We start from the raw sequence: 26,163 nt of genomic DNA, 5'->3' as shown, positions 1-26,163 counted from the left end.
TATTTTTCAGGTTCAGAAGAGTTCTTTATATATAAAGGATATTAATTTTTTAAATTCCTCTCCCCTCTCCATCATGTACCCTTATGGAAGGCAAGGTTCCTGTGGCCAGTCCATTGCCAGAGAACGCTTTGTTTCATTGAGACATCGCGGGTGTGTGTGTGTGTGTGTGTGTGTGTGTGTGTGTGTGGTGTGTGTGTGTCAGTACTTTGGTCTTTTAATTCCTGGATCCCAAAGTCAGAAGCACTTTATTTATGCTATTGAAGCAGATGGAGCTGCGGGGTGAAGGAGTGGGTAAGGCCAGCACAGGCTTGGAGGGATATGTTGGGGCTTTTGAGCTGCCCGTGGACTCAGCTTTCTCAGGGAGGTGGCCACTGGATAGAGAGTGTGGGAGTTGCAAACAGTTATGGATAAACGGGTAAGGGTTGGCCTAGTGGGCAGTCCTCCTCCGTCCTCATCCAGCCTTCCCTGTGATAACCGCCATGACATGGGCAGCATTTGACAGCCATTCCCAATGATGATTGGGCTCGCTGGCCTGAAGATCCCAGGGCTTTATGGCTCCAGGTCAGGTGAGACCAAAACTGCCTCCTGGCCTCACCTGTCATTTGTCACCTTCTGATAGACACAGTGGTCAAGTCACGATACCAGCAGCCTATCTTAACCCCACCCTCACCTTAAAAAAGAAATTATTCTTCCACTAAGACAGCAGAAGAGATAATGCACATTACGTTCAATCACAACTGATAAGCAGAGTTAGTCCAGAATATCGTAGGTTCAGAACAGCAGATCAAAAAGGGCCTGGTTTTAAGGAGGAAGGTGGGCCTCTCTGAGGTGTCCATGGAAATCAAGTAGCGATGGAAATTCTGGATCCCTTGAGTGAGAAGTTCTGAACAGGAGCTTGCAGTCTACTGTGTATCAGCGTCCCAGCCTGTGGCAGTCCCTCCTCCAGCCGCTGTGGCATCTGCCGTGCACACGCTCGCATTGACTTGGGCCTCTGTCTCATCTTTCTTGTTTTACGCTTTAGACCGCACACGTGCTTTTTCCTTCACTTGGCCCTCATGGTTTGGAGGTCTCAAACAAGATGACGCTGAAGACAAGAGAGCACCCTCACTTTTCTAGAGCTCTTGTACCCCAGCATCCCTCACCATGCCCGGCCTTCCTGTGGGCATTTGAAAACCCACCCTGCCAGATTTCTCTGGCTTGTGGATCAGGGATGTTGGCAGGATATCCACCGCTCTTTATGCCTACTGCCCGCCTTCCTGAGCCCAGAAGCAGAGGTGCTGTGCAGGGGCTGGGCCTTTGCGAGTGAGACCCCTGCCAGCTCCCCGCCCTGCTCTGAGGGGAGGTGCCAGATGCGGTGCCCCTGGCTCCCGCCGTGGGACGTGGCCCTGCCTGCCATATGCTCTGAGACAAGCTCTGATCCGGCGAGCAGGCCTGCCCAGCAGGCTCCTGGCACCTGCGGCCCAGGAGCAGACCAGAGGGCAAGCTACCCAGGTGGAGGAGGAGGGCGGGTGGCTGGCCGCTGGGACCAGGCCTGCAGGGCCACCTCTTGGCGCTTGGCGGTGGGTCAGCCAGGGGAGCAGGTGGGAGGAATAAAGGGAAGGGCAGGCTGCTCCCAGGAGGAGCCGGATGCCAGCCAGCCAGGATAGGCCTGCTGCGAGCTGTGCAGATGGTGGCCTCCCCGGGACCGAGTGCAGGCGAGCAGGGCGCCAGGCACTGCCCAGGTCCAGCCCCTGTGGCCCTGGCTCTGGTTGAGGAGGATCAAAGGTGCAGGGACGCCTGCAGGTCGACCGATGCTCACCTGTGCCCTTCCTGTGGGGTAAGTGCCCCCTTGAAGAGGGCTGGGAGCAGGAGTCTCCATCAGCTAGTGTGGAGATGAGGGGAGGGATCAGTGTCTGTTCACAGATAGTGTTTGGCTGCATGGGGGGTTGTGTGTGTGTGTGTGTGTGTGTGTGTGTGTGTGTGCGCGCGTGCGTGCGCGCACTTGCTTCTGAAATGCCTCAGCTTTCAAAGTCCATTGACGCAGTGGTTCTCTGCAAGCGTGAAGCAGTTCTGAGTCACAATTGACTTGACAACAGCTAATAACAACAACAAATTATGTACTAAGGCCAAGCCATATAAAACTGGTTTTGTTTTTCAGCTGGAAAAAATATGGTTAGTTATTAGCAATTTCAAGTGGTTTAACCAAATAACTTTCCATTTGTTTCTATATTGCTGAACAGATCAGAGGATAAAAAAAATGAAATCTCATTGAAATGTGTTTCAGTGGGCTCTTATCTGAAATTGTGTGGGACCAGTTATTAGTCTGTTCATATCCTTCTTAGTTTATTCAGCTTGTATCTCTTCCTTACCTCAACTGTATTTTTATATTTTCCTTCTAAGTTCATTGCCTTCTGAGTGCCACAGTCTTAGCCTTAAGCTGTGTATCATGGCCTTACAATTTATAAAATGTTTTCTGCATTACTTCCTACAAAATGTTAGACCCGTTTTCTCATTACTTCCTTTGTTGTATCTGTTTTCTCTCTTTTGTTCATAATTAGACATGACAGTGTCTTGTCTGTTTTATTTACCTGCGTTTAGACTTTACAGAAAATCAGTTATTGGATGTATTTATAATTTTTTAGGTGGGTTGGTTGTTGTTGGGGTTTTTCCCCCCAGTAAGTACCGAAAGTCTTCCTTCTGTTTTATAAATCCTTTTAGGCTGCTTGCTTTAGGTTTTGTTTTACTCCTTACTTCTCAAATGGAATATGCTTCATTTATGTTCATTATTATTTTTTAATAATAGAAAATATTTTTTAACACTGTGGTCAGGAAATGTGGCCTGTTCAGTTTCAGCTTCTTGGAATTAATTTAGCCATCTTGCACTTCTGTGTTTGTTTCCTTTTGCATTTTGACCACGTTTGTTTGCTCTATTTCAGTGAGATGTTACTGCGTGCAAACCAGTGCGTTTGTTTATTGCTGAGTGATCCTCTACATCAGAAACACTTTTCCTTGAATTCCACTTAGCCGGATACCATTTGCATCTGTTGTTTCATTCTTTGTTTTCATTTGCTGATAGGCATTTTCCATTGTTTAAGTTGTAAGCTTTCTTTTTTTAAAAAAGTAATCATTTTATTTAGCTATGTCCTTTTTCCTCCTTTTATATTGGTTTGCATACAAAATTCTTATACATTTTATTCATGTATGTTGTTTCACACATTCCTTCATTCGCTTTGTGTTTCATACATTCATTCCCATACATTGCTTTTCTTAAAATAGAATGATTTTATAATGTTAAGTCTGGGGTTTTTTAGTAGTATTGAGTTTATTAGTATGTTGTTGTTGTTGTGTGCCATCCAGTTGGAACAGACTGACAGCTGGACCACCAGTGGGTGTTCAGAGGCTGTAAATCACATGGAGGGGGGTCCCACCTTTTTCTGTGGAGCAACTGGTGGATTCAAACCACCTGTCTTTGGGTTGGCAGCACATCTCCTTAACTGCTAGGCCACCAGAGCTCCCTCATTTCATTGTAATTATTGTTTTGTTTTTCAGGAGGTTCTTTCTCTGCTATCTTAATTTATTATACTAACTTTTTAAATTTTCCGTTATTTTATGTTTTGCTTTTTGACCACTGTTTATTTCCTATTCCCAGTATTTTGGGGGTTTTGTTTTAAGTTTCAGAAGTACTGTTTGAACTAATATCTTTTGTTTGTCATAAAAGTATAAAGCAGCATCTTCTGCATTTTTGTTGAAGACAATATCCTATTTCTCTTATCTCATTCTGCTTAGTTTCTGTTAATATGCTCTAAAGTTCTAAACAGGTTTTACACTTATTTATTTCTGCTATTTCCTCTCAGACATTTAAAAATTACTGGTATATCTGCAGCCAATTTTAAAACCAGATTTGAAATCTAGTTGTTGACTGGTTCAGTGCTGGTCTGTACCCTAACTTCACCCTCTTTGACTCTTACTTCTGAGTGTTTCATAGTTGGTTGGAAAAAAATTTCAAGTACTTCTTTCAGACAGGTGCATGGCCTGAATATTTTCTGTACTTTTATTAGACTGAGGCTGTCCTTGGATTTCAAGATCTGCACACATATAAGACAGTCTAGCTGGGTATAAAATTCTTGGGTCATAATGTTTTCCTCTCGGGGTCTTATTGATATCAGGTATGTCATTTGGCCATATTCCGGCCCACCTCCAGTGAATGTTGAACATACCATGGACTGCCAAGAGAAAAAACAGGTCTATCTTGGAGAGGGTGAAACAAGCTGCTCCCTGAAGGCCTGGGTTTTGAAGCTCCATTTCACATGCTTTGGGCATGTGGCCAGGAGGAACTAGTCCTTGAAGAGGGACATCATGCTTGGAAGGGTGGAGGGACCATGCAGGAGAGGAAGACCCTGGATGAGATGGATTGACACAATAACTGGGGCAGTGGGATTAAATGTGATGGAGACTGTCCCAGGTTCAGAGCTGTTGTGCATATGGTCGCTATGAGTCTCAGGTGACTCAATAGAATGTAGTAACAACAACAAATTCTATGAGAATTTTTTCAGTTTATTCTTTTAAGTTTCTCATTAGGCTTCCTAAAGTACTGTTTCCTTTTACTTTTTCCAGAATGTATTTTTGTGTTACTGGGGGGGTTAGAGCTTTTGTTCCAGTTTTTGCTTTATGTACTCTTCATTTGCTCTCACCTTGCCCTTTTTATACCACCATGTGGCTTTTCCAGCTCGGCCTGACTTTCCATATGGTTTTCTGCTATGTTTTTAAAGAATTTTAAGTCTGTAACACCCATTTAGATTTGTCACTGTACCAAAAAGAATTGATAGACACAGAAGAATTTCATGAGACAACATATAATCAAGAGCCTATGGTGATGAAGGAGAAGTTCAGGCTGCTCTGAAAGAATTGGCAAAAAACAAGGCCCCAGGAATTGATGGCGTACCAACTGACATATTTCAACAGACACTTCACTGGATGTGCTCAACAAGTTGTGCCAAGAAATCTGGAGAACAATGACCTGGCCAGCTGATTGGAAGAGATCCGTATTTGTTCCCATTCCCAAAAAAAAGGTGATGCAACACAGTATGGAAATTATCTAACAATATCTTTAATATCTCATGCAAGCAAGACCCTGCTGAAAATGATCCAAAAATGACTGGACTGTACATCAGCAGAGAATTGCCAGAAGTGTAGGCTGGCTTTAGAAGAGGCTAAGCACTGAGGAATATTACAGCCAATGTTAGATAGATCTTGGCTGAAAGCAGAGTATCAGGAATGTCTATATTTGTTTTATTGACCGTGCAAAGGCATTTGACTGTGTGGATTACAACAAAGTGTGGCTGACTCTGAGAAGAATAGGAATCCCAGAACGCTTGATTGTGCTTATGCAAAACCTGTACTTGGACCAGAAGGCAGTCATCAGAACAGAGAAAGAAAACACATGGTTCAAAAATGAAGGAGGGTGTACACCAGGAATGCATCCTATTTCCAGAACTTTTCAATATATGCGGAACAGATCATCTGGGAGGCTAAGCCCTATGAGGAGGAATGTGGCATCAGGATTAGAGGAAGACCCATCAACAACTTGTGTTACGCAAATGACACAACCTTGCTTGCAAAACCAAGGAGCATTTGCTGCATAAAGTCAAGGACTGCAGCCTTCAATATGGACTGAAGATCAACATCAAGAAAACAAAGATTTTTACCACTAGGCCAATTGACAGCATCATGTTAGACAGTGAAGAAATAGAGATTGTTAACAGCTTCAGCTTGCTTGACTTCACAATCAACACTTTTGGTACCAGCAGCCAGGAAATCAAAAGGACAAATTGCATTGGGGAAATCTGCTATCAGGGACCTCACCAGAGTACTGAAGAGCAACAATGTCAGTCTAGATACTAAGGTGCAGCCGATCCAGGCCATGGACTTCACAGTTTCCTGCTCAGCATCAGAAAGCTGGACAGCGACTAAGGATGATAGAAGAAGAATTGATGCCTTTGAGTTGTAGTGCTGGAGAGGGGTATTGAATATACCATGGACTGCTAGCAGAAAAACCAGGTTCGTCCTGAAGAGGCTAAAACCAGACTGCTCTTTAGAGGTAAGGATTTCAAAGCTCCATCTGACATACTTCGGGTATGTTGCAAGGAGGGTCCATTCCTTGAAGAGGGACCATTCCTTCCACAAGAAAGGAAGACTCTGGATGAGATGAATTGACTCAGTGACTGGGGTAATGGGAATAGGTATGTCAGAGACAGTGAGATTGGCAGGATTCAGAGCTATTATACATAAGGTCACTATGATTTGGAGTCAACTCAGTGGCACATAACAACAGCGGCTTGTCTGCTTTCATGTTTACAATGGCAAATTTAACTTATTGTGTGAAACCATATGATCCTTAAAGTTAAAAAAAAGAAACTTCTATTTTTGGCCCTTTACAAGGAAAAAATGCTAACCTTTGTGGTAGGGTGGTCCTGGATTCTCATCTCAGGTCCAGGCTGGGTGATGGGGATATGTACAGCTCTACCTCCAGTTCTTGCCACCTTGTATCTACGTTTACTTCTGCTCCCTGTAAGTGCTGTCTTTGTCTTTTTGTCTTTGCTGGACATTCTGATTCTTTGCGTCTGCGGTGTAGATGAAGATACAGATTCTGTCTGCAGGGAAGCCACTGTCCTTCCCTCCCTTAAGCATCTTCTTGTCAGCCCCCGTCACCCGCACTGCCCTTCCACTTCCTGCCCACCTGTTTCCTGCCTCTTGTCTCTGTTGTCATCCCTTCTCCCAGCATCATTTCTGTTCAGACAAAGGGCTGCATCTGGAGGTAAAACCTGGGCAGGTTTTATTCATTCCACCACCATCTGCCTGTAATTACTGGAGATTGCTCCCAGATTCCAACGTTGGGGTCATCTATCAGTTTCATTTCTGGCATGACTGTGAATTTTCATTCTTTCATTGTCTTAATAGCTGTTTTAGAACAAAAGTAGGAGAGGCTGCATGGGCTTCTGCCAAGCAGATCCCTTTCTGAAGAAGGAGACAGAGCTGGTTTTGAAAGCTGTGGTTTGTCTACCTGAAGCCGTCTCTCTGAGCTTGGTGTCTGAGGAAGAAATTACAGGAACAGTTCTCTTATCTGTGTTGCTTGTCTAGTGACCCCAACTATCTGGAATATAACCAAAAGAAGGAGTCCGCAGGCAGTAGACTAGCTAGTAACCAAGTCCTAATGATGTTGCATGGTGCCCAGAGCCCGATATTCTAGTCTTTCACTCCGAGCCCGTTGACTCACCTTATATGTATGGTACTAACAAGCTTGGCGCCTTGGTCTTCGTGGCTCACGACTAAATTGTGAGCCGCTGTGGCTCAAGCTCTGGTTGATAGCCCCCACACAGCAGGGTGAAATGGAACGTTTTCTGGTCCTAAGCCATCTTGAGATCCAGTGCTCAAGTCCACTGTTGTATTTCGAATGCCTTCTAAACTAGGGGCCTATATTCCAGCACCACGACAACTCGTTAATCCTTAGTCAGAACTGACTCTTAGCTGACCCACAGTTTTCAGAGGCTATAAACCTCTTGGCACCAGCAGCCAGGAAATTAAATGACATATTGCAGTGGGAAAGTCTGCTGTTAGGGATCGCTCCAAAGTTCTGAAGAGCAATGGTGTCTCTCTGGAGACTAAGGTGCATCTGATACAGGCCATGGTCTTTGCAATCACAGAGAGCTGGATCATGACTAAGAAGGATAGAAGGAGAATTGATGCCTTTGAGCTGTGGTGCTGCAGAAGAGTATTATATTGAGGGTACCATGGACTGCTAGGAAAACAAACAGATTAATCCTGGAGAAGGTTAGGCCAGACTGCTCCTTGGAGGCAAGGATTCTGAAGCTTCATCTGACATACTTTGGACATGTTGTAAGGAGGGACCAGTCCTTGGAGAGGGACATCATGCTTGGGAGGGTGGAGGGATAGCACAGGAGAGGAAGGCCCTCTGTGAGATGGATTGATTCAGTGACTGGCGTAATCAAGATGGGTGTGTCGGAGGCAGTGCAATTGGTGCAGGACAGAGCAGGTTTTAGGGCTGTTGTACATAGGGTCACATGAGTCGCAAGTGACTCGAGGCACATAACAGCAACAACATAAACCCCTCAGGAGGACATTGCCCATCCTCCCATGGAGTTACAGGTGGATTTAGATGGCCAGAGGGCACCACCTTTGTGTTGGCAGCCTAATTCTCTGCAGATCCACCCCCAGAGCTCCCTTCCAGCACTGTGTTAGGTAGCATTCTGTGTCACCGGTTGATTTTCAGACATGCATCACCAGACCTTTCTTTCTGGTCTGTCTTAGTCTGGAAGCACCGCTGAAACCACCATGGCCAACCCCACTGATATTTGAACTACTGGCCACATACCTTCCAGGATTTCAACATGAAAGTTACCTCAGGGCAAGAAACTGACAGGCTGATGGTGGCACGATGAAATTATAGTCAGGGAATCTGAAGGGAATAGGGAATGCTTTAGAGCAAGAACTTCCATCCGACAGAGAGGAAAGCCATTAAACTCAGCAAAATGATGATGATGATTTTGAATTCATGACCTGTATTCCGAGGCTGACACTGTTCTGTAAGGACAAGTGGCTGGAAGGGCTGTCCCCAGTCCTGTCCTGTGTGGCCTTCCCCCTGTGAGGCTGGATACTCTGTGCATGTCCTCAAAGCAGAGACAACATGCCTGCTGTCTTGATATCTTACAGATTGCTTTAGACATCGTTCTGACCCTGGCTGCACAAAAGAATCCTCCAAATGAGAGGCTTTGAAAGTCTGGTCTCTGGCTGCTCCCTGAGCCAGTCAAGTGAGAATCTGTGTGGGTGGGGGGCTCCAGCTGTGTATTTTCAGAGCTTCCTGATGGTTCCATGGTGGCTCCGGGTTGGGACCCAGTGGGCCCAGAGCACGGGCCCTTCACAAGGCACATGGCTGTCTGTGCTCAGTTTCTCCATCTGTAAAACAGAACTAAAAGAAAGATCAAGAGGAGCCCTGTAAACCATTGGGGTGGCAATGTCTCATAAATGCCACAACAGTGGCTGCAATTTTTGAGATACAGACTCTTGATATCTATCCGCCCCTCTTGTCAAGATAGCTTGTCGGGTCCCTCTTGTGATTTGCTGAGACAGAGTCTAGGGGCTTGGTTTAATTAGCCAGCGAGGAATGCCACTTCTAGTGAGTTGTCATCAGTGCTTGGCTCTGAAAACGCTCGCTAGGTGGAAACGGATTAGCCACTACCCAGTTTGTATGTTGTTAAGGTGTTGGGATCTTTGCTACCAGAATTACAAATACCGCCAGTGTCGCACATGGTGAGCAGGTTTCAGGGGACCTTCCAGACTAAGTGATCTACTTCCAAAAATAAACCAGCGAAAACCTTCAACAGAGCATCTCTGCTGCAGTCCTGGGAGATGAGCCCCGGGAGGTAGCCATGGGCCCAGGCTTGTGGTGGAGACGAGGACGTTATGTGAGAGGTGGTGTTTCCTTCCATTACGTGTGGGGTTTGTAATGGCAGCAACAGCTGACCTGCTCCTTGACTGGGACAGTGGTGTCGAGAGAAGGAGAGGGGTGAGCTGAGGGGCCGGAGGCAGACTGAGAAGAGGATCGGCCTCCTCCCAACCATCGCAGTGTTGAGACACCTATGTGAACCAGGGTTCACACAGAAAAGGCGTCTTGAGAGTGAGAGCAGTAGTCCCCCCCCAAACCCCGCAGAGGTGGTGAGGCTCAGAAGAGTGATGTGACAAAGGGCATCATCTGCGAGCCTGGTGGTTGGTGGCAGGGCCGGGACCCCACAATGGGTGCTGAGGGACCAGGGAAGTGATTTCCTACTGACAGGAGCTGACACTGAGGGCACAGAAGACATCTGAGCGTTTCCCAGGCCGTCCCTGGAGGATGTCACTCAGCCTTTCCCGTGTTCCCACTCGATGTCCTGAGTGTCAGAGAGGGACCGTCAGGCTTACACAGCCTGGGAGTGGGGCTCTGCCGTGCATGTCCTCTGTCTGGGAGGCGGCCGAGAAGTAGTGAGGGACATAACAGTGACAGTGGGGACCACAAGCTGACCTGTGTGTCAGAGCTGTCCTCACCCCTCATGTCTGCTCTCAGACTTGACCCCAGGAGAGTGGCAGTCTCTGCCTCCGGCCATCCCAGTTCCTCCATGCCAGGAGGACCCTGCTTGGAGCCAGCCAGGTGACAGACCAGGACTGGGACTGCCTCCATCCTCCCTGGGCAGGGCAGCAGGAAGGAGCTCTTTTTCTGCCATTCTCTGGAACTGACAGCCAGCTGAGGGGCTGAGGAGACTCAGGGCAAGTGGGTGGGAACAATTTTCATTCAATAACAGCTGTCAGTGCACCCCAGAATTTAGAGGCAGCACAGCCGCCTGAGGCAAGGGTGCCGACTCACTGAGGGGCACAGGGCTTGTCCCCAGTTTTCTTTTCTCTCCTCTCTTTTCTGCTGAGCTAAGCCGTGCTTCACCTGAGCCTCAGGGAGGGGATTGGAGCATTTATCCCCTCACCCTTCCAGCTGCCCTTCCCCCACTCCTTACTGGGTCACGAGCCACGTCAACCCGCCATGCCCCACCACAGCTCCTAGACGTGACCCTGCTGGTCCCCATTCCCCGCTCCCCGTGTCACACCCACCTCACACTAAGTACAAGTCCTCAACTGGTTACTGAGATGCAGCCTGGCATGCCAGACCCAAAGTCCAAGGCCTCCGTTTTCTTATCTGCAGGATGGGTATAACATGCACATCAAAGTGTTGTGAGTATATAGATCAGCGAGGGTGGTTTGTCAGGAATCTGTGAGGGGTTGCATGAATGTCACATGAAGATCTAATGACAGCGTTGCATCACTGCCCCAAATTGCAGGAAGAGCCTGCAGGGAGGGGCCCAGGTGGGGTGCAGTAGAGCTTTCCATTGGAGTGAGTACCCACCGTCCCGGGAGAGTCAGGCCTGTGGCAGCCCCAGCGCCCCACACATCCGACCCTGGACCCTGGAGGCCCCTAAAGTGGCAGTGGCCGGCACGGCCCCGCAGCCCTGCCTCTCAGCAGTAGGGCCCATTAGAAGTGAACTCTCTCCGTGGGGCATTTTATTTGCACACTCCAGTAGAGTGGACACCAAAGGGGCTTTCTAATGCTTCACGGGCTACTAATTTCCCCTGTGACCCCTTTTGTTGGGGCCTGACCCCATCTAGAGGCTCCGCGCCGAGAAAGCCAGCGCCTGACACGGACCCAGGCGCGGGGTGACAATGCAGCCTCTATCGGCTTTAATCAGGCTCCAGTCGCGCCTTAAGAACGGGGGAATTTGTGTGGCTCTCTGAAGCCCTGGGTGGCAAAATACCAGCCCGCCACGTCTGACGAGGCCAGGGCGGCCTGCAGGCGCTAAAGGATTCGTCAGGCCCGAGGGGGGCCGGGCGGGGGCCCTTTGTCCCAGTGCCTCTTTAGAAGGCCGGGCCTGCCCTGAATGGCTGCCTGCCCGCACCCGAGCCGAGGCCTGGCCGAGGGGTATCAGCTGAGGGTATTCAGGGAGATGGCCTCCCGCCCGCCCCGCCAGGCTATTCATCGCAGGCCTAATTAGTTTTTGTCTGTGCTCTCTCCCTGCCCTGCAGACTGCGATTCGTACTGCAAGGCCTCTAAAGGAAAGCTGAAGATTAACATGAAAAAGTACTGCAAGAAGGACTATGGTGAGTGAGGGGTCCCGTTGTCCGGGGTGGGGAGCAGGGGGGCTGGGGTCCAGATGGCACTGGTAGGTACGTGTGGGCTGTGGACAGTGGCCGGAATTTCTCATCTCCTGCATTGTGGCCCCCAGAGGCAAAGGGTGTGAGGAGCCCCAGCTGACCTTGAAAGGGGCTTCAGGCCAGCAAAGTGCAGCTGAGGCAAACGTTTCCAAGCTGGGCCCAGGTTTTCCCTTTGCCCTTGCAGGTTGTGTGACCATGTTCCTGTCACTCTACCTCTCTGGTCTCCGTACCTAAGCCAGTTTCACACAGCACATCTCTCTGGCATCAGAAAGGACGTGGGAACTCTGGGGGGTGATGCAAGTGCAGATCCTGAAGCTGTGCTCCTCTGAGTCCATTCTGGGCAGGATCTGCACTGTGTCACTGTGTGTGGCTTTCACCTTCCAGGTGTGAGGTGGGTTTGATTCCTGGCTGGTGCCCATTATGCACAGTCGCCACCTGTCTGTAGTAGAGACTTGCCTGTTGCTATGATGCTGAACAGGTTTCATTGGTGCATCCAGCCTGAGACAGACTAGGAAGAAAGGCCTGGCAACCGTCCAAACAAACAATCTCTGAAACCCTATAAACGGCAACGGTCTGATCATGGGGATGGCACAGGACCAGACAGTCCCTGTGCTTGGGGAATCGGTGCAGAATCCACGGCAGCCGACAATGCCTGGTGATTCCGCTGCACCTTGAAGGGCCTCCCTCAGGGCCTTTCTCAGGTGGGAACTACAAGATGACAGCCCGAGAAGTGGGGGGGGGTCACTGTCAGCTGCATCTTCAGGTTCCCCTCACTGGGAAAGGGTGTCGTGTCCCTGTTATCATTGTGCCCTGTCCTCTCTAGAATTAGGGGTAGCAAACACCTTTGCACCCCATTCAACTCTCCCTGCCCCTGGCTCTGAGTCCTTGCTTCGACACTCCTGTGGCACCTATCTCATGGGGGCTCTGTGGGTCTGGGTGCATGGTCATTCTGGCCAGGACCTCATCCTGGCCCGGGGGGACCTGGCGGTTTCCCACCTCCCTCCGCTGCTCCTTCAAGTGCAGCCAGAAGCTGCCTGTCCTGTATGTCCTGCATCTAGTCCTGGAGACACGTTCCCGTCCACAGGTCCGGCAGCACCCCCCTGGCCACATCTGGGGAGCAACATGGCCTTGCTGTGTGGCTCCACTCACAGTCCTGTCTCCAGTCCTACCAGGAGCACACTCACGGCATAGACTGTGTGTTCTGAGACAGGGCCTCAGGCCACACAGATGTGAGCCCAGAGGGTGTAACCTGGGGTACGACTGATGCCTGTCTAAGGCTGTTTCCTTGCCTGGAAACTTGAGGTGATGCCACCTGCTGTACCTGTGCTGGAAGCACCCAGCAAATGTTTGGGTGTCGGCGAGGCAGCCAGTAGGAGTGATCTCTAAGATGATGACCTCTAGTGGTCCCAAGGACCCCATGGCTTAGAGGGGAGCTCTGGTGGCCTAGTGGCAAGAACCTGTGCTACAATCCTGAAGGCACGCTGTTCGAATCCACCAACTGCTGCAGGGGAGACAGATGAGCAGGCTCCTCCCGTGTGATTAACTGCCTCTGAAAAGCTGCTGGAGGGTCAGGTCTGGGTCCATTCTGACTCCACAGGACTCAACAACAACCTTTGCATAAAGCTCAGGTGGTTTAGTCTGCAGGGTGTTACACTGCTAACCCCAAAGTGGTGCCTCTCTACTGGTTCAAATCCACCGAAGTCCAAAAGAGACAGATGGGCCATCCACTGTGCAATTTATGGCCTCTGGAAACCAACTGGAGATAGATTATGAGCACTGCCTTGGAACAGATGAGGGAAAGTACTGTCTGAAAGGAATAGGCAATAAGGCATTATATGCATGACAACAGTCCAGAACAAGGGGTGCATTGCAGGGTGGGCTGGGGCCGAGGGAATGAAAAGGTGCAACAATGAATTTTTTTTAAAAGTAGAAAATTGAAAAACAAAAACCCTGCAAAACACACACACACACACTCTCTCTCTCTCTCTCTCTCTCTCTCTCTCTCTCTCTCTCTCTCTCTCTGGAGAGTCAGCTATGTGTTGGTTCTGATTCAACAGCAGTGAATTTAGAGTTAGTTAGTTGTTTCTGTTGTTGTGTTTGGTCCAGTCAGGACCCAGTTGTAGCCGACCTTCCAGCGGGTTTTCAGGGGCAGAAATTTGCACAGGATGAAATTGTCCATCTTTCTCCCACAAAGCAGCTGGTGGATTCGAATCACATGCCTTTGGGATTGTAATGCCACATCTTAACAGTAGGCCATTTTAATAAGGAAAATAGTTGGAAACTTTTATCATAAAGTAATGGGATGATAAGGCCCAAGTGGCCACAGAGGGCTTTTGAGGATCCCTAAAACGTAGGTGCACATGTGTGTCTGTGAATGTGTGCGTGTGTGTGCGCACGCACGTTAGTGTGTGCATGTGTGTGTGGGTGTATGTGTATGCGTGTATGTGTGTGCATGCGTGTGTCTGTGCAAGAGTGTGTGTGTGTATACGTGTATGTGGACATTTATGCATAGTCCACAGTGCGATTCACCTCCTTCCAAGGGCTTCCTGCGGCCCCTCTCACAGTTGTGATGGCCTTTCAGAATTCACTGGGCCATAGATGTCCACCTTCAGGACCCCTCTGGGCTTCATGATAAATTCCCCAAAACTCCTTTAGAGGGCTCTCAGCTCAGGGCAGAAACTTCAGCTCCCCCAGAAGTGAAATTGTGGTTCGCAAACTGCAGGCTTGTTTCAGAGACCAAGGAAGCACTGCCTCCAAGCAAGGGTGCAACCCCATAGAGAGACCCCGAGCTGTGTCAGAAAAAGTTGTCATAGTCTTGGTTTTCTCGCCTGCCCACAAGCCCCCTTCCCTTACAGACCCACGAGAACCCTGAGTCCTTGCCGTGGGCTCTGCTGGACCACAGGGAGTTACCGCTCTGAGGTGGAGATAGGAGTGGACAGTTCTGGTTCCAGTTTGCTCCGTCCTTCATGCTGCCCTCCCTGTGCCCCGTCACAATCCCGCACACCTGGACTTCGCCTCTCACCCCCCACCGTGTTGAATGCCGACTCTGGGGAGCAGAGGTCAGCAGTGACGTCCCCTCCTGACCTGTCTGGGCCACTTCAGCCCTCTGTTGCCCTCTAGGGGAATTGGTTCACCTTGCAAATGCCTGAAGACCAGTGGGAAGGCCAGGTCATTAAGGAAAGAGAAATTTTATTAGTTTGAGGTGTATTAGCAATTCTGTCAACTCACCAGGAAAACCTGTCCTCACCGGGGCCTTTCCTTTTGTGCAGACATGAGTCGTGTGTGTGTGTGTGTGTGTGTGTGTGTGTGTGTGTGTGTGTGTTACCGTGTGTCTCTGCATGTGTGTGCACATGTGTAAATTGGGGTCAAGCCGCTTGGCAACCAGAGCACGCTCTCATGTGTCTGCCTGGAACACAGGCAGTGTATTCAAGAGTGGGAAGATGTCACTTAGGCCCCAGCGCCCACAGACCTCAAGCCTGGCCTTGTTTCATTGAGGCTGCTGGGCTGCGCCTGACCAGGCGCTGGATGCTTTTGGTGGAGGTCTGGGGGAGTGTTTGGACCTGGGATGTTCTGAAGTGGTGTAGAAAGCGGCATCTTCTAGCCTCTCAGTGGCCCAGTGCAGATGGGGGGCCTGACACCCCTCTGCACTCTGTCTTGGACACCCCATGTCTCCTTCAGGTCTGGTCTCCTTGCATAACACTGCAGGGCCTCCCCACACTCCCTTCCATGGTCCACCCATAAGCTTCCCACCGTCTTGCTCCACCCGTAAGGGTCCTGTGGTCTTGCCCCAGCCTCTGCGTCCTCTCCTCCTGACTCCATGTCTTCCTCTGTATTGTCTTGTCTCACGCTGCTGTGGACGTCGTAAGCATTTGAGGGCCTTTGCCCCTCACACAGCTGCCGTGTGCACACATTCGTAGGCACGAGGTCACGTGAGCACTTTTGCATGTGAACACAGTAATCGTTAAGGGACCTTTGTCACACACACAGAGCTGCTACGTGCACACACAGCCATGTGTGCGTACATATGCATGAGCTCTGTCACACACACGTACACATATTCATGTCACATGCACATCTCAAGCTCCTGTTGCCCCACACACACACTCCACCCCACCCAACCCTGCTCAGAACAGAGAGTCCATGGAGCACATCTTTGTCCTCATGGAGCTTTCAGTCCAGGGGACGATACACACAGATGCAAGCCACAGAGGGGATTCCTCTGTGGGTGTCAGGCAGATGTGGCCTGATGGGGGGGGTGTGTGGGGAACAGCTTCCTGGAGGGGCCAGTGCTGTCCGGCAAAGCAGGGAGCCCGGGCAGGTGGGTGGGTCTCCAGGGTGCAGAAGCAGGCTGGTGTGACTGAGGCACAGCGAGTGGTGGGAGCCGGGTGCGGGGGTGGGGTGGGGGGGAGAGCGCACAGGGGAGAGAGAGGCGGGGTTCCTAGGGGAAGTCTGATCTGACTTTGCCCCATGAGAGTGACTCTCAGAGGCCCGCAGGCTCCTCACCCCAGCACCACCTCCCTCCTGGACTCGGGCAGTAGGACGGGCTGTGCACTCTAAAAGGTGAGTTCAGCTCCCTGTTCTTGGAAAAATGATCCCTTCCCAGAAATGTTTATTAGTCACTCCTTTTGTTGAGAGACATATTGGTACCAGCAGATGGAAAGACAGAATATTCTACTGAGAAGCGCTGTCCAGAGTTCTCCTCCATGGTGGCACAGTGGTTCATGTTGAGGGTGTGGCCCCAGAAAGCCAGTCGGAGGGGCCAGTGACCACTCCCTGCGTCAGGTGCGGGGCTCAGCACTCCGCCCCCTTCTTTCTCCTTTTAAAGGACTGAATCCTCACAAGTCCTGTGTGAGGGAGGGAGTTTTACCTCTGTGTGTGGAACACCGAGATGAAACAAGACAGCATCTCCAGAGTTGGTATCCCAGGGCCTGAGGTCTCGCTGCTGCCTCGTGCCGGGGAGTTTAGCCTTTGGCAGCATGGTCAGGCACAGCTGTCCCCTCAACCAATAGCCCCTTCCCTTTTTACACCACATCTTCCTGTTGTTGACCTGGGGTCAATAGCTCTTCCTGATCAAGTGCTGAGACAGGTTGCCGGCCTGTTGTGTGGATGAAGTTACTGCATCAAGAGCGTGATGTGGCTTCAGAATATGGATGTGGGTGCGGATGCTGGAGGAGACCTAAAGGAGCTGTCCCTGTGGAGGGTCACGTGGGGAGCTGTCCCCATGTCAGGTCACCTGGGGAGCTATCCCCGTGGGGAGCTGTCCCTGTGGGAGGGTCACGTGGGGAGCTGTCCCTGTGGGAGGGTCACGTGGGAAGCTGTCCCCGTGGGAATGCCATGAGGGGAACTATCCCCATGGCAGGGTCACCTGGGGAGCTATCCCTGTGGGAGGGTCACGTGGGAAGCTGTTTCCATGGGAGGGTCACTTGAGGAGCTGTCTCCGTGGAAGGGTCACTTGGGGAGCGCCCCCGTGGGAGGATCATATGGGGAGCTGTCCCGTGGGAGGGTCACATGGGGAGCTGTCCTGTGGGAGGGTTACTTGGGGAGTGTCCCCATAGGAGGGTCACTTGGGGAGCTGTCCCATGAGAGGGTCACATGGGGAGCTGTCCCCGTGGGAGGGCAGCAGTTGGCAGAGCACCCTGCAAGGACAGGGAAGCAGCTGGCAGTGGCTCATGGGAAAAGCTGCCTCCCAGGGCATCGTCCCCAGCAGACCATCCGGCTGCTTGTGTCATGGTGTTTCAGAGGCTCACTGACCCTTCCCCAGGGGTCACTGGTCTCCTGGGGATCCTTCAATTTCCTCAGCCAGATGTGACCTCCCCCTGTGAATGCCAGCCTCATATGGAGTCCAGATGTGGGTCTGGGTCCGTGTGCGTCAGCCTGAGGTCGCAGGATGCAGTGACCACCAGGTCAGGCAGGCAGGGGCTGGCTGGGCCCAGTCACAACTTGACAGAAAGCTCCTGAGCCCACAGCAGACTGTGCTGCCCAGGGCCAGGCCTTGACGGGGTAGTGCAGGCTGGGGGTGGATGGAGCCCTTCCCAGCAGAGTGACCCTGCTCCCACAGTGAGGGCAGTAGGGCTCCTGCTGGGCCTGCCAAGGTGGCAAGGGCTGCATGGAAGCAGGGGCTCCAGAGTGGCCTGCCCTGGGCAAGGAGGGTCTGCCCTGGTCTCATCTGTCTGTTCTCCCAGGGCATCCTCCCTCCCTCACGTGCTCCCCAGGCCTGGTTTCCTGTGTGCTGAACAATCTGGTTTGGGGAAGTAGGAGTGGACAGGGAGGGCTCTGACGGCCCACAGAAAGGAGCTCTCACCCGTTTTATGTCCAGGGCGCCTGAGAGCTAGCCTGCCCTGCTGGTAGCCACAGTCCACTGATCAGCCTCTTCCAGAGGTGGGGAGGGAGCGTGCTTCCTGATAAGGGGTGCCAGGTGGGTCCTGATGGCCAGCCTCTCACTGTAGATTAGTGTGTTTTGTGCCCAGAACAAGAGCACCCCATCTGCTATCCCCAAGTTCCTTCCTCTCCAGGCCCCTGAGTCGGGAGATGGGGCAGCCCTGTGCATGCTGGCCTGAGCTCCCTCCAGACACCGGGGTGGGGTGTAGGTGAGGAGGCACCTTCTCATCTTACGCACCTGAATCAATGTCTGCAAGTGAGCATGGCTCTGTCACGGGTCCCCACACACTTCCCCGCCCGGCACCTCTCGGGCTTTGTTCCCCAGAACCTGGAGCACTTTCCTTGGGGGTCCTTGTTGATGCAGGTTGGATGCTTGAGGATGGTTGAGCTTTGGGGGTAGACTGAAGATGCTCAGAGAAGGTGTGGCATGTCAGTGGTGCACGAGGGGACCCAGGCAGGGTCTGAGCTGCGTCCTGGCGCTGGTGGGAACTGCTGCCTCGGCCCGCCCAGCTGGGGAGGCGGGTCTGCTTTGCTGTCATTGCTGTGGGGCCGTGATGGAGGCCTGGGTGGTGGATTGGACTGTTGCCTGAGTCTCCTGTGGTGGTGGGAGTTGATGGTGGTGGGAGTTGCTTTCAGGTCAGCCCCACCTCATGGTGACCTCAGGAACCACCAGGGAGTCCCTGCCCAGTCCTGTGCTGTCTTGACTCTCGTCGTCATTCTTACATCCATTGTTGTGGCCCCTGTGCGTCCTGCGTGTCTTCCCCTCAGCGGCCTCCCCCTCAGCGCGGTGTCGGGCAGCATTCTGTGTGATCCACAGGATCTCTTGGCTCAGTCTCCAGGAGCTCCAGGCTTTCCTACCTTCCTTCTGTTAAACACCTCCAACTTCTATCAGCCCTTGTGTCCTTATTCTAAGGATACCACTGATTTCTGGCCTTGTTGTTGTGGGATACTGTTGAGTCCAAACTGACCCAGAGCTGATCCTCCAGCAGGTTTTCAGAGGCAGTTAATCACACGGGAAGAGATTCCCCATCTTTTCTTCCACGGAGCAGTGGGTGGATTTGAACTGTGAGCCTTCAGGGTTGCAGCGCAGCTTCTCACCACTAGGCCATCTGAGCTCCCTTCCTGTTGACCCTTGTAGGGCAGAAGGACGCAGTGCCTGCCCCTCCTCACTCCCTGTGATCCAGCACGTTGTTGCAGCCACTGGGCTAACCCGTCTCGTTGAGGGGCTGCCTCTCTTGTTGCCCCTCTGCTTTTCCGACTGTGATATTCCTCTAGTCTACCCTATTCTGGAAACTTGATTGGAAGCTACTGGTGACCCCACTGGTGGCAGAACTTAAGCATCAGAGCAGCAGTCCTGACCCCCCCAGCAGTGCCCTGGATCCGACATGCCCTCCACATCCAGCTTTCCATCAGAACGGGTGCCTGGAGGCAAAGGGGGCCGGACTGAGGCTCTCGGGGGAGAGGAGGCTCCAGAGGCCAGCCAGGTACCGCCCGGGCCTGGTGCAGAACATTCATTGCTAGACTGTCCTACCAGCAGGCCCTGCCCTCTCCGCTCTGTGGACAGAGTCTGGCCTGTTTGTGCAGCCAGCCAGCCTTTGGCCTCTGGGCCCAGGTGGCTGTGGACCGTCAGGGCATACCATGAGCTGGTCCAGCCCTCAGAAGATGGCACCTCAAACCTCCTCTAATAACCCGCCCTGGGGAGGTCACCTCAGAACTTGGGGTGTGGGGGAGCACTGGATGAGGAGTCAGCTGCTGCTCACACAGGGAAGGCTGATTTGTGGGCAGGACCTGTCCACAGTGTGGGGTGCCCATCCCTGGATGAGGGCGAGTGTATCTGCAGTCTGCCCCTTACAGAGTCGATGTCAGCATGTCACTCTCTTCTCACACGACAGTCTGGGGAGCAGGGCCTGTGTCCTCCTGGGAGCCCACTGCTGTCATGTTCAGGCTGCCTGGTCCCTCCTCCTGGGGCCCTGGTCCCTCTTCTCTCCCAAGAAGAGCACCGGACCCAGCAGGGGAAACTGAGGCAGCATACACATTGATGCACAGAGGCGAGAGTGACTCACATAGCATTGGCTGAAGGAGAGACATTGGAAGTCCTAAACTTGGGAACCCCTTTTCAAGATCTGGGGTGACAGCAGGAGTGGCAGCCTCAATTCCTGAGGACTCTCCGCCGTCCTTGAAGACCCAGCTCAGCTCGGCTGCTGTCTCTTACTTCACAGGCGGTGGGGGAGCACGTGGTCAGCGCTGCAGTTCATGGAGGTGGCCGGACCTTGTGACAGCCTTTTTGTACTGGGCTGTGTGGTTTTAATAGCTGCTGTGAGTTTCGTGTCCTCTCCCATTGAGTCCTGGCCACTGTCCCTGAGGCCAATGGATGGCAGGCCTCCCCAGCAGGACGATGTGCCTGGCAAGGGGCAGACACTCAACCACCAAAGCTCCTTCATGGGGGCGGGGGGGGCAGGACTATAGGGCTCCTGTTCACCCTGAGAGGCCCGTATAAACCCAGGAGACTTCCTGGAGGTGGGAAACCTCCCTGTAGGGGGGCCAGCTGGGAAGAGAGGGGCCTTCAGCTAAGGCTAGCCCTGGCTGGTGCCAAACCCCAAAGCCTCCACATGTCCCTTTTCCTACCGGAGGTCAGTTCTCACCACAGGTGAGTGAGACATCTGGGTCCTCCCCTGGCCAGGCAGCCCCACTGGAACCTGTCCAATGGAGGCAGGAGCTGTGACCCCAGCAGGAGGTCCCCCAAACCCATGCAGAGTCATCTGTCTGTCAAGCTACCTCTTGCCACTCGCCTTCCACAGTGGAGGCCATACTAGGACCTTGGAGGGCCTGGAGGTGACAGGCACTGGTGGATCCTGGGACTGGAGCGAGAGACAGGGATGCAGGTTTTGGGTCTCCAGGGCTCTGGATGGACACAGAGTAGCGAGTCACTTTTCAGGCTTCTCATGGTGTCTTAATGTCCCCAGCACTGGGACTCTAGGAGGATGGACATCCTGGGAGGGATGGCCATACGCCAGCTCCTGTGAAAGAACGCACCAGTGCTTGGAAGTGTGACTCAGGCGTGGCCTTCAGCCCATGGGGACTATATCCTGGCCTCCTTGTCCCAGAGACCGCACTCCAAGGCACACAGCCCTCTGACGCCCTGCCTCCTGGTCCCCCACCTCTTCAGGCAGAACCAGCCTGTTGCAGAATGCCCCTCCTGACCCCGGCCTCCATGGGCTCCTCGCCTCACCCCCTACAGCCCTGGCCAGCCCTTCAGAGCCAGGCAGAGGGACAGAGTGAGGTGCTGCTTCTTCTGCACGTGTTGCCCAGCTCCTGTTAGGACTTTGAAGGTATTCCTCACTCTGCCTGCCCTGCGGCCGACCTGGGCTCCTTGCTTGGAAATCCTGGCTGGAGTCCCCTGAAACCCTGGCTGAGCTGGGGGCGCTGCTGCTCAGTCCTTTTAGAGGAAGTACGTGGACTTTGTGGACAGGGACAGAGCCCAGCCTGTCCCAGATGGCTCAGGATGGTCCTGAGCCTCTAAGGCCGGCTCCTCACCTCTCTAGGCCTCTGCTTGCTGTTCTTTACAGGTCTGAGCCCACAGCTGGCTGGGGCCTGGTGTGGGGGTGCCACCAGCACCAGCTAGGCTTCCTCTAGTGCCTGCTCAAGCCTCTGGTACACAGACTGCTGCCCACAGCAAGAACTGGGTAGATAAGCACCCTTCTAGAACCAGCCCCGACCTGTATTGGTGGGGAGGACAAGAACTCATGGGAGGGGTGTGTAAGTATGGCTCAGGGTAGCCGGCCTGGCTCCTGCCTACCTCGCAGGCGGAGGCCCTGCCAGCTTGTCCTCAGGCTCCTTGCATGCTGCAGAAGACAGTCACGGTGACCCATTGTCCCCACAGGTCATCTTCCCTCAGGTGACCCAGCCACACTGGTGGACGGAGCCCCAACCTAGCCTCTCCGTCCTGGTCTGATTTCAGGGTCTGCCTTTGTGAGGGTGGAGTCTGTGGGTGGTGCCAATGGTTAACACAAGGCTGCTAACAGGATTGACGGTTCGAGTGCACCGACAGGTACCCCAGAAAAAAGGGGTCTGCTTTGGAGAACTAGGCCCCGAAAAGGTCTGCGTGGCACAGTTCTCCCTGACACGCGTGGGTCATCACGTGTCACACAGATGGCTGTCAGCATGTGGCCTTTCAGAGTTGGTCTCATCATCTCCCCACTTGTGGATATAGAATGAGGTGTCCCCATCCCGGGGCCTGGCTGAGTATGATGACAGTGGGGATTGGGGCATCCTAAGCACTGAGGCGGATTGGCCTAGGGGCATTTCAGCTGCGTGGGTGTCAGGGACCTGGCGGGGACACAGCCACGACACAGGGCACAGCTGCCACATCCATGCACCCAGGCCAGGGTTGGGTGTCACCACAGGAATGTCTGTGCTGGCAGGGCCTGGCCAGCAGGGTTCCGTGAAGCCTCAAGCCCCGGGCCTTGCCGGCTGGGAGCCAAACAGCACTGTCTGTGGTACCAGCAGGCCAGGCCCTGAGCGAGCCAGTGCTCCTCCCATGCAGGGCAAGCCCACCGAGACCACCGCGCCACTGTGGACCGAGTCTTTTTCGGCAGTGTGTGTGCCGTAGGGTCTTGGCCTGGCCACCACGTGTGTAGCTCATACCGGTGCGCTGTGTAATGTGCCAGAGCAGCCAAGTGCAGCAGACCCGTGGAACGATTCCAGCACCGTCACCTGACTCCGCCATTGCCCTCCTTGTCCCTGTCCCTGCCTGGCCCTCCCACCCAGGAGCCAAGGCCACTCCCACCCAGGGAGGGCAGGGGAAGAAGGACCAACTACTTTGTCCCTCTGGGTTCTCCAGGACAGCGAGGCGTCCAGGGAGGGCACGTCTCTGGGCTGTAAAGCAAGGCAGGGGGACACAACCCTGTGCTAGCTGTGACTTGGGGTGGGAGGCATCTGCTTAGATTGTGCTGTAGACCCTGGAGGGCAGCGAGGGCTCCTCTGGGTTTCCTGGCATCCACTGAGGGGAGAGAAGAGTTCAAAGATCGAGAGGGTGGAGTGGATCCCTCACCCTCCTGCTCAGCAAGTGTGTCTGGGAGGAGGAAGTCGCTTGGCAGCTTTGAAGGACAACTCAAGCCCAGACATAGCTGAGCTGAAGGCCATCAAAACCTTCCAGTCCCCCAAGACCAATAGGTGGTCACTGCTTGGGCTCAAAACTGCATTCTCCAGGGCCCACGCCAAGGTGCCTTCTGAGGCTCCCTGGCCTGGCTGCCCCAGCTCACCCTAGCCAGGGGGCCATAGTAGTGTGCCAGGGTCTGAGGTGGTACACGAGACAGCCACCCACTGAGGGAGGCTCATTCCATATTCTGCTCAGCCCCGGGGAGAGGAAACCAGGGCTCTCAGGGGGAGGCTGGGGGCTCCCCGTTGCTTAGCGGAGGGGCTCTCAGTTGCCACGGTGACCTGGGTCTGCACAGTCACACACACACACACAGCCCAGCCACTTCTCCAGAGGGCTCCCCACCGCCCCTTCCGAGTTCACACTGAGTGTTGAGTCCCTTGGTGACATAAACATGGAAACGGTTGCCATGGCAGCCATTCTTTGGAGCCCTCAGACTGGAGTGCAAAGTTCAGGATGCCCCGGAACAACTGAGACAAAAATATGGGAAAATCCACCAGTTCTCTCGCCCCAAAGAATTAAGGCAGAGGGTGGGGTGTTCGATGGTCCCCTAGTCCCTCCCAGGCGCTGCCCCTCCCCATCACCCTGTCCGAGCTTGAGCACAGGATGGGAATCAGGAGGGTCCCTAAGTTGGAGGGCAGAGTGACCCCTAGAGACTCTGGAATAAGCCAGCGAGCTGAGGGTGGGCCTGCAGTCTGAGCCACAAGTGGAAGGTACTCAGTGGGGAGGACAGTGCAGCTTCATGGCTTCCCTAGGCTGAGAGGAGGGACCACCAGCCTTGTGCCTGTTTCTTTTTCTGTCTTCTGGATGGACAAACTGCCCCTCCTTGCTCCAGAGGACTCAAACCCACTTGGCAGCCTGGTGGCCCCAGGAACAGACTTGTTCTCACTGTGGAGAAGGGGGACAAGACACAGAGGGTGGGCTCAGCAGGGCATGTCCAGTGCCTGCCAGGAGGGAAGGGAGGGTTGTGTGCTCATGTGTGCCACGAGCAATTCCCAAGTAGGGTCCTAGACGTGTGGTGACCTGAGATGCTCCCAGCCAAAAGCTCTGCAGTTGGGGATGTTAGTGAAATCAGTGGCATATATGCATCTGTGTACACACACACACACACACCCAATGCAATGTGTATCTGTATGCACACACATAGAGCACTGGGGTCAAGACTGCAAAGTTTTGTCATAAAGAAACTTGTTTTTATTTGAGCTAACATTTCACAGGTTGATGTGATAAAGATTCAGCCTTTTTTCTAAGAGCTTCCCCCTCCTCCGTTTTGTGTGTGTGTGTAATACTGAACATTCAGCAGGACAAACATTGATTATGATTTAGCGGGGTGACGGTTCTCAGTGGTCGCCCCCGGAGCACTCTGGTCGGCAGTGCATGTCCTGGGCCCCACCCACACCTGTTGACACTGGGATGCTGGGTGACTGGACTCTAGTCACACCCCAGTCTGAGGACTGTGCTTGAAAAAAACAGAGGCAGAGTGTGAGGATGACAGAGGCTAACCCAGGAGGAAGGGAGGTGACAGCTCAGGACACTGCCAACACACACTGGAAGGGGTTCACTGCCCTTTGAGAGAAGAACCTCTTTCACATGGGCACCAAGGTCACGTGCTGGCGGCCTGAGTTTAAGTTGAGGGGGTGTGGGAAGCTGGGTGCTAAAAGATGGGACTGTCGATGTGTGGCTCGTGCTGGGCAGGGGGTCAGTTCCTATGGGCTGCCTGGGCCCAGCTGGGCGCCAGAGCTTGGGGCTTCCTTAATGTCTTCAGTGGGGCTGCTCCACCTGGTCCCCGCTCCGGCGTGGACACAGCGTGGGGCTGGAGCCCAGGCTGCCCGCTCTGCCTCTGCCCACCCGCGCCCTGTGTTTCCTCTCAGCCGTGCAGATCCACATCCTAAAGGCAGACAAGGCTGGGGACTGGTGGAAGTTCACGGTGAACGTCATCTCGGTGTACAAGCAGGGAGCCAGCCGCATCCGCCGTGGTGACCAGAGCCTGTGGATCCGTTCGCGGGACATTGCCTGCAAGTGCCCCAAAATCAAGCCCCTCAAGAAGTACCTGCTCCTGGGCAACGCGGAGGACTCGCCGGACCAGAGCGGCATCGTGGCCGACAAGAGCAGCCTGGTCATCCAGTGGCGGGACACGTGGGCGCGGCGGCTGCGCAAGTTCCAGCAGCGCGAGAAGAAGGGCAAGTGCAAGAAGGCCTAGCGGAGCCGCGGCGCGGGCGGTCACGGCCACGGTCACCGCCACGGCCGGCTCGGCCCGGGCTCCCGGCGGCTGGGGGGGTGGGGAGGGGGCGGCGGGGTGGAGCCCTCGGTGGCCCCGCCCCTGCCCCTCCCCTGTCCCCTGCGCCCTGGGCCGAGGGCGTGGTGGCTCGCGGTGCAGCAGGCAAGGCTCTGGGGACTTGAGGACGACACTTAGCTACCTCACAGGGCTCCTTCCAGAGCAGAGACGCGCCTCCCTCCCAAGGGCTGGGTGGGGTGGCCGTGGAGGGGCCGGGACCCCCAGGGACAGGCTCAGACCACATAGGTAGGGGTTGTTGAAGGTTCCGCAAAGGTGACTGACTTGAGAGGAACAACTGTGAATTCTCAGGCTGGCAGCCTCGGGGAAAGGGGGCAGAGTAAGCCCAAGGAGACCACCATCCCAAACCCGAGAGACAGCGGGGTCCTCTCCTTCCACCTTTGCTTTCTCCGGGAATGCGCAGAGAGCCTGTCTGTGACCACCAGGCCTGTCTGGTGGGCCAGGCATCAGGAATGGGGCAGCAGTCCCTGTATGTCCCCATGGTCTCCACTGCCACCTGCTTGAGTTGCTCCTTCCTGTTGAGGCTTTGAGTGAGGGGGGTGCCCACAATCTATGACGAATCAGGACAGGAGGCCCTTCTAGGACCTGCCCCTTGCCCTGTGGGCACTGGGGGACC

General features: G+C 53.5%; 1 protein-coding gene across 1 annotated transcript in view; it reads left to right on the top strand.

Annotated features, from left to right (window-relative positions):
* Window positions 1–25,465, top strand: part of NTN1 (netrin 1) — a 254,176-nt gene extending 228,711 nt beyond the window's left edge. The window contains exons 5-6 of the mRNA XM_006900501.1: window positions 11,593–11,667; window positions 25,126–25,465. Of these exons, the coding sequence (XP_006900563.1) occupies window positions 11,593–11,667; window positions 25,126–25,454 (404 nt within the window). The 3' untranslated portion in view covers window positions 25,455–25,465. The remainder of the gene's footprint in view (window positions 1–11,592; window positions 11,668–25,125) is intronic.
* Window positions 25,466–26,163: the final 698 nt, after the last annotated feature.

The sequence above is a fragment of the Elephantulus edwardii genome, unplaced genomic scaffold, assembly GCF_000299155.1.
Source record: "Elephantulus edwardii isolate Elephantulus edwardi_28Jun2011 unplaced genomic scaffold, EleEdw1.0 scaffold00286, whole genome shotgun sequence".
NCBI classification, from domain to species: domain Eukaryota; kingdom Metazoa; phylum Chordata; class Mammalia; order Macroscelidea; family Macroscelididae; genus Elephantulus; species Elephantulus edwardii.
Note: the sequence above shows the minus strand (reverse complement) of the source record. Positions and strands in the feature narration are given on the sequence as shown.